The sequence below is a fragment of the Buceros rhinoceros genome, unplaced genomic scaffold (assembly GCF_000710305.1).
Source record: "Buceros rhinoceros silvestris isolate BGI_N320 unplaced genomic scaffold, ASM71030v1 scaffold7274, whole genome shotgun sequence".
Classification (NCBI taxonomy): domain Eukaryota; kingdom Metazoa; phylum Chordata; class Aves; order Bucerotiformes; family Bucerotidae; genus Buceros; species Buceros rhinoceros.
Genome location: NW_010406517.1, coordinates 38,244 through 46,640, shown reverse-complemented (window position 1 = coordinate 46,640; position 8,397 = coordinate 38,244). Strand labels below are relative to the sequence as shown.

Below are 8,397 nucleotides of genomic sequence, written 5' to 3'. Positions count from 1 at the left end.
GCCATTCCTGGGAGCTTCCGTCTGAGCCTACAGACAGCTTCTCACCCCATGGCTTGTCCGTCAGCCTGCTTGTCTTCTCCAGGAAAGCTGGAGGACCCTGAGTCCTTCACCCAGGCAACACTCAGTGCAACACTGTCCCACCAGCTGGTGGGAGAAGGACCTGTTTTCTCTCCTTGTCCTCCTCCCACTCTGTTAGCAGCACCTCCCACCTGTGCAATGTTAGGAGAGCTTTGCCATTTTTACCTGCACAGAAGCAGGCCTCCTCAGGGCACCATTAAACAACAAAGGGGTCATCTTCAGGCTGCAGCTGAACTAAAGGTTAATTATAAAGCTTCCCAGCTACTGGGAAAATATCTTACTTCTTTTTTCTTTTGCTGTCTTTGCCTAAATCCACTGTTGTGTTGTTTTTTCACAGGTCTCATTTGTGTGGCGTGTTACTTGTTAGCTTTTATTTTTGTGCTGAAGTCTGGTAATTACTGGCTGGCTCTATTCGACAGTTTTGCTGGCTCTATTCCCTTGCTAATAATTGCATTTTGCGAGATGTTTTCAGTCGTCTACATTTATGGAATAGACAGGTAGGAAATACGAATTGAACATTACTGGAAACTAGAGCACAAATTCATAGTTGTATAGCTGCAATTGTGCTCCATCTCTGCACAGAATTTCTGTTACAGAAATCACTGAAATTATGCAACTGTAGCTTAGGGTTGCTTATATGATCTAGGTTTCTAAAATAGTTCTCAAGAAAAAGAAAAAATGCTTTGTTAAGAGTGCAGTGGAGATTTCTATTTTCATGTAAAAGCTTTCCCCTTTATTAATGTAATAGGTAAAGCTCTGTAACAACCAACTAAAATAGACACATCCCTGCAAGAAAATATTGAGCATTAGCAAGTGCCCTAGAGTATAACGAGTATGAATAATTTATTTTTAATGTAGGCATCAGAATGTACGTATTTGCAACAATTATGTAAGTGCCACTATAGCTCATTTGCATTTTAAATATGGTGACATTTACAATAAATCTTCTTCAGGACAATTGCATTGAATATTTCATTAGCAGAAGCAAAGTACAAGCCCATGGGCGTTGAGCCGGAAGCTTAAAAGAGAGGTGTGTGTATCCCAGGAGCGTTTAAAGTGAATGCTAAACGACACTGTCCAAAGCAGGGATCTCCAGCCGGCTGCAGATCCTGATTTACAGGAGGATGCAAATCCCAGGCCACCGAGATACATTCTTAGCTGATAGATTCAGGACTTTATCAGTTGTAGCAGTGAGTAATTATCCTACCAACTTTCTAGAGATTTAAAAAATCAAATTTTGCCACCTTTCTGTTCATAATTAATGCATAAGAAACACACAAAAAGCATGGAAACTTGAATCGCCCCCAGTTTCGGCTTGAAGCTGTGCCAGACTCTCCAGCTGTGCTGCTGCTGGAGATGGGGTGAGTTCCTTTGTGGCCCATCTTCCCATACTGAACGTTTTAAGTTAACTGAGGAGGCACAAATCAGCTTAGGTAAATCAGACGAACAGAGGGTGTACTCTAGAGAGAGGAGGATTATTTTAATCTGTGAAGGACAGAAAAGTCTGTGTTGATCGCTTTGCCTTCCCTTTAAAATCTCAAAACAATTTATAAAGTCAAATTAAGACTATTCCTGGGAGACAAACATGGGCTAAGCCCATAGAGGGGTGGGGATAGATTCAGGAAAAAGCTTCACAACAGTCGTGTTCCTGGCCAGTACACAGCGCTGTAGCCCGCTATGAGTACAGAGCTTATCAGGGTTGACCAAAGGTGGTGCTATCTGCTCCAGCAGAGCTTCCGTGACCTTTTTCTGAGAGAGGGGCATTGGTAAAACAGTGGCTCTCCTGCTCAAAGCAGAACCTGTGTTTTATCCACCACCCTTACGTGAAATACCCCTGAATGTGCTCTGCAGCCAGGATATGGGGCTCCATATAATTTTAAAAATAATACCTAGATCTAGAAGTCAGGGATGAAGAGATAAAATAAATCTACATAGTAATAGAGACTCAGCTGGATTCTGTGTGTTGGTCATAGCTGTAGGATCAACTGAATAGTCCCCTCAGACTTACCCACCTCAGAGACGCAGGAAAGCCAGACAAGGGGACTAACAACAGAAGCCCCAAACTTCCAAAATTATATTTTAAGAAGTGTGTGCACATAGTGATGCATCTTAAAAATTGGTTCAGGGCTGATGCAGACACTATCGCTCTCAATGCAGGGATTATTTCTTCATGTGGGGACATCTTTGCCCCATTGACCATTGCGTGCTCTATGAACAACGCAAATAACACATTTTTAGTTGTTCCTAATAAAACGTAAATTTAAACATTGTTTCAGTACACAACCTGAGAAAACCGGTAGAAATCCAAATTAGGCAAACATTATGCATAGAACTGATTTTTAAAAATAACTCCAATTTGCTTTTGATCTTCTTAAATATTGTGTCATTCCTTTCCATGTATGCAGGTTACCAAAAAATTGTGACACAATACTGCAATATGTTATAGGGAAAGTCCATCTGCATTGACTCTTTCACATCAAAACTATTCCACGTATGCTTCACAGACTTCTTGAAGAAAGTACACTTCCAAAAATAATTTTCATGACTTGCAACCATATCTGCCCTCATTGGAACTACTTAGGTCTAAGTGCTGATGTTGTTACCAATCCTTGTTTCACATTGACGCTAGTCCTGGGAATCACAGCTAGGGGTAGCTCGGAATTTCCTGTCGATGAGCAGACACCCTTTGATTCTGATCAGTTCTTACGGTCCCGAACTTCCTGGTTTTGTTTCTAGGTTTAACAAGGATATCGAGTTCATGATTGGACACAAGCCAAATATTTTCTGGCAGATTACCTGGAGAGTTATCAGTCCTCTCATTATGTTAGTTATCTTCTTCTTTTATTTTGTGGTGACCGTCAACGAAGAATTGCTCTACAGCATTTGGGACCCTACCTATGTAAGTATATAAAACAAAAATATTTACTTAGAAATACTTTATGTATTCTTCGTTAGAGTCATAGTCAGTTATATTCCTCTCCCATCTGAAACAGTTTTCTGGTATAAAACTTACTACAAGACATAAAGTAATAATAAGTACCACTTAGAAAAGTAAGTCCTAAATTTAGCTGTGATGCCTGCAACTGGTGTATGGTGACACCTCAGTAGCTTTTCCAAAGTGGACAAACCCAAAACATTATTCCAGTTGTTGGGAATGACTGGAAAAAATGTCAGTTCCCCAGTAAGGATTATAGAGGAACTGGAAACGTCACAACCTTTCTGTGCTGACAATCTGTGAAGCCGTTTCGGTACTGCACGTGTTTCTGCTCACATTTAAAACAACAGAACTGCAGTAGCAGTTACTGGTTACTCATCACTGGCAGAAGAAATTAATATTAATTATTATTAATACCTACTTTTCTTCTTTTCCAAATTTATTGGTACAATTTAAATTACAGTTGCAGCAATAAGTTACCTACTTTCCCTTTCCTCCCTTTGCAGAATAAAAAGCTGAAGGTGGTACAGAGAAGGCCGTATTAGAAAAACACATGGGTTCCATCATTTTCACCTTCACCCCATCTCTTCCCCAGCTGTCTAGCTCTGCTATTTTGTCACTGGCCTTGTACCAGTCACCACCTTTAAAGCAGAAAAAGCCACGGAGCACACTTAATCTCTAAAGACTGATTTTTATTTTCATAATACAGAGACAGCAAGACAAGGAAATGGGACTGTCACTTCCTTTCAGCCTTCCCACCCAAAGGCTGTTTGGCCACCAAGCCCCGGTGGCCTGTGAGCCCACCCAGCCCCACACTCCACTGTGCCTGGCAAACATGCCAGGAGCAGTTACCCCAATATCCCTTCCTGGCTCATGCTTCTTTCACACCATTTCCTTTCCATCACTTTTAAGTAAAAGTAAGTCTAAAATAGCTGAGACTGGAAATCCTTGGGCTGGAAACTGCTACGGAACTGGCAAATTATTGTGCCATTGTGGCTAGCTACTGTTCTGATTACATTTTTGATCTGTTGAATTACTGAATGTGCACGTTCCCACATGCTCCTCATGACTTTCTACCTCTTGACTGTGTGCTCTTTCAGGAGGACTTCCCCAGAACACAGAAGGTTGAATATCCCAGTTGGGTGTATGCTATTATTGTAATCCTCGCTGGAGTGCCTAGTTTGTCCATCCCTGTCTTTGCCATCTACAAAGCCATCAGAAATTGCTGTCAGAAAAAAAATGATCAAATGGGCCTTATGATCTCCACATCTGAGACTTCTGTTAATGGAAACTTAAAGTATTCAGCATAAAACTATTTTAAAAAATGTGGAAGGATGCTTTGTCAGTGAGAAAAGTAATTTTTTTAAAAAAAGCATCCAGAGTTAATTTTATTTTCATAAAAGGATAACTATGTGTTGTTTCCAGGCAAACATTTGTTTACTTATCAGTGCAAAGCACTGTGAAGAGTTAATGGCTTGGATCCTGGAAGCAAAACAGCCACATTCACAAGTGATTGGAGCAATTCATTTGTCCTCCTTCCAGTTTTGAAGCCAGCTTGTTTGAAACTGGCTTGCAGTTCTCTGTTTGGGGTGCACTACGCCTGGCATGCCCTAAGTGACTCTTCCATGTGCAGTCTTGCTGGTTGGGTGGCCGATAATACTGACTTCTCTTCCACATTAAATTGTTTTTCTTCACATGCCACTGTGTTGGACAAAGCCAGTAATATTATTGGTCTCATGCAGAGGTTTAAAATATTTAATAAAACCATTTCTAAGTATGAGAATGACAGTTTGTTTCACTTGTAATTCAGGATATTTTATCAATTGCCTATTACTTCTGAGTCCCCAGAAGATTGTGCTGGTGTTGCTGATGAGAGAAAACTCAACTTGCAATGGGGCAGCAGCAGTTCAAGGAACGGCACAAATCTGCCTCCTCTGGCACCTTGAGCAAGCGGTGCACCACTTGCCTGGGAGGTCCATGCTGGTGGGGGATCCAAGGCACTCAAGTGGTGCAAAGCTTCTTGCCCTCACCTGTCACAATCAAGGTGCGCAGCTCTAGTTCATGTACACACAGACACAGGCACACACCCCCCTACCTTACAACTGTTTAAAGATTCTAACTTCCATGCGACCCAGAGGAGCTCAGCCAGGAGTCCCATTCCTTACGTGGTCACTGCAGAGAGAAAGGGACATCATTAGAGCACGCAGACTGAATACAGAAGTGTAAGTGTCCCCTCTGGATAGGTGGTCCCTGTACACAGGCAACACACTTGTATCACTTTGCAGCTCTTCCTGTACTCACCTTTCAAGACAAGAAGTGATCCAATTTACACCCTGACATCCCCTTATAATCAAATTTTACTCTCTTATGAGAAATAGTGATATTCAGGGTATATCTGCTCTAGAGTGTATGTTTAGAGTAGTGTATCCATCTGCTCTAAATAAAGTGCCACATATTGTATGTGTCTTTGAATGATTAAATTAATTTGCATTGCAATTTTTTTTTAAATTATTTGAACGTGACTAACTATTTAAACCTTTTAAAGATGTTATTCTGCAATGGGGAAAACAATTTTTGTCAGATTTTCCTGCTTCAAAAAATCTCGCTCACTGAGAATGAGCAAAACCGAGTTTGAAGAGGTCAGCTGCAGGTGGCAGGTATGGAAATCATCGTGTTGCTAGAATGGCCCCAGCACAGCACAAGGCATCTCCCAGCCCACAGTGCAGCAGCAGAGGGTGTGATGGTGGTGGGTGCCCTGGCAGCACTGATGCTGTGTAAGTGCTGCCAAACAACGCTGCCTGCGCCAACTCGTGGGTACCCTGTGAGACATCCCAGTAAGGGGCTGAGAGGTTGAGTTGCTCCATCTGTGCATGTGGATGTTTGCGGAGCTGCAAGCAGATGAACTGTGCTTACCTGGGGAGACTTGCGTAGTCTGGATGTGAAACTGGCTTCTGGTAGGATGATCTGCAACCTGACCATATCTGTAAGCTTAGCTGCAGAGCACGGCTTTTCTATCTCTCTTAAGTACTTCGTGGGGGGAAGGGATGGGGGAGAGTGCGTCTTCATTTACTCTTCCCATTTCAGAAAGGAGAATTCAGGCAAAAAGCATTGATGTACTGAAGGAAGCAAGCTGACTGGCTGATCTGTTTAGTGTGAACTGTTATGGCGTGCAAAACAGCAAAACTCTGCTGTGACTGAAAGACAGCAGAAAAACATTCTCACATACTTACAAAGGAAGGAAAGCATTCAGCTCTTGCATTCATCAGTAACTATTTAATGAACAATAAAAATAGTCACTTGGGATTCATTGACAGGTGGGAAGTGATTAACCTCTAGCAGCTACAGTGAAAATGGCCCAAATTCTGATGTCTGAACATACAGAGTTTAAGTTTTCTTGCTTTCTTTTTTTATTTACTTTTTGCACTTGCAATATATGTCTTAATTCTTTTACCTCTATTAACAAACTAAGAAAGGAAATGGCAACACCTTATTCAGGTATTTTTTTCCAAGTATTTTACAATTGTAGTAAAGGTATCTTTTTAATTATATTCAGTGTCACACTTCTCTGGAAGTATCTGAGAACAGAAGGAGAACAACAAATAAAAATCTGCCTGATCCTGAGTTACCCATTAACAACATATTCCCAAGTTCTCTAACTATAGAAAGAGCCGCCAGAAAGTGGAGTGAAAACTCTCTATATTATAATAATACCTGGTTTTGTTTTTAAACTGCAGCTTTGGCAATGACACATTCCCTTGCATCTCGTAAAAAGAAAGCTCCACCTCCCTTGCCAGGATCCTCCAGTGACCCCACATAAAACCTGCAGGAGAGACAGGTTTTGAGCATCTTCCCATTTACAGGGAAAGGGGTTACGGAGCCAAGGATATTTCATCAAAATGTCAAAAGATTTAAGAGTGTCACCTGAAATCCCTAAAGAAGATGGCAGACCTAAGTGGGACAATAAGTTCCAGTATATTTTAAGCTGTATTGGATTTGCCGTTGGTCTGGGGAACGTGTGGCGATTTCCATACTTGTGTCAGATACATGGAGGCGGTAAGACTGAAATGGGACTTTGCCAGAAATATTTAACTGCAATTCTAACATAACTCTACTAACTTATGATGGGCATGGAAGTTACATATCTGCAGCACTTTTTTTTTAAACTAATTGTCATAAATATTTTGAACCAGTTCGTTTAGCTCTTTCTATAGAAGCATATTTATTTTTAAAGTAACGTGTTCATTTAGGAAGTAAGACCAGACTGAGGCTAATTCTCAGCAAAACCGATGTTAAAGTTCTTACATTGCTGCTGCAGTCCTGACGGGAGCAGGAAGCTGAACCTGCAGCTCATTACCTTAAGGAAAAGTGAGAAGTCCTAGGGAGGCCAGAGTGAGTCAGCCCCTAGACAGATGGTTGCTGTGTTTTCCTTTGTGAAGGTGAGTGAGTCGTTCTCCTCCTTTCTCTGACGCTCTTAGGAGCCACCTCATTGTCTGGGACTGCCCCTGCACAAAACTAAATTGCCTTTTTTGATGTCTGTGAGGCTGTTGAAAATGCTCAGCTGATTGAACACCAAGAGGAGCCTGCCAGGTGGCACAGACAGCTGCCCAAGCCTGTCCCTGGGCACCATTCCCACAAAGAATTGCTTTGGAAGCAGCCCATTCAGTATGTATAAAGGGATCAGAAAAGAGTACTTGATAACTCGCCAGTCACAGTAGCTTTTGAGATCTGCAATGGTAAAATGTCCAAAGCAAAGTGAGATAGCAAACTGTTTCAGCTCAGTATTATTCACTATCTTTCAACTAACTGAAGAAATAGAAAATTCAACCCAAACCACTTAGGGACTCTGGTATGGATTGCTGAATGAATGAGATATAGCAGGTTGTATCAACAAAAAGCATCTTGGCATATACAAGCAAAGCACTAGGAAGTAGGTGAGGATATTGCTACTGACAAAAAGACAACTCTGAGCTTCTGACTTCTTCTGAAAGTCCACCTTTCAAAGTCGATTTGCAATATTAGACAGGAAATGCACAAAAGCCTCAACAGTTATTAAAGGTCTGGAACACTTATGGTGAAGAATGACTTAAGAATCCAATCTATGTAGCTCATGAAATTGAAAATGAAAGAGTATGTTTATCATAGTCTATAAATAAGCAAATGGAAATTCTTTCAGTGACAAGAACTCTTTAACGTTGAACATGTAACAGCTGGAACCTATGATTACACAAACTCACACCAGGAAAGAGATAAAGCAGTAGGTTGGATTCCTCCCAGGAGACTTAACATTTTCCTTTATTTATTTGCTAGGTGTGAAACCCAGTGAAACTCTCAGAGGAATGCCCTAACTGGGTGGTTAGAAAGCCATAGGCGCAAGCACACTCTTT

The 8,397-nt window shown here is 41.3% G+C and overlaps 2 protein-coding genes across 2 annotated transcripts in view; both read left to right on the top strand.

The window, feature by feature from the left end:
• The window catches only part of LOC104491675 (sodium-dependent neutral amino acid transporter B(0)AT1-like), a gene marked incomplete at its 5' end in the record, with an annotated part of 4,719 nt that extends 396 nt beyond the window's left edge, over window positions 1–4,323 (top strand). The window contains 3 exons of the mRNA XM_010134132.1: window positions 416–575; window positions 2,815–2,977; window positions 4,114–4,323. Of these exons, the coding sequence (XP_010132434.1) occupies window positions 416–575; window positions 2,815–2,977; window positions 4,114–4,323 (533 nt within the window). The remainder of the gene's footprint in view (window positions 1–415; window positions 576–2,814; window positions 2,978–4,113) is intronic.
• Window positions 4,324–6,909: 2,586 nt separating this feature from the next.
• Window positions 6,910–8,397, top strand: part of SLC6A18 (solute carrier family 6 (neutral amino acid transporter), member 18) — a 22,566-nt gene continuing 21,078 nt past the window's right edge. Inside the window, exon 1 of the mRNA XM_010134130.1 lies at window positions 6,910–7,066. Coding sequence (XP_010132432.1) covers window positions 6,910–7,066 — 157 coding nt within the window. The remainder of the gene's footprint in view (window positions 7,067–8,397) is intronic.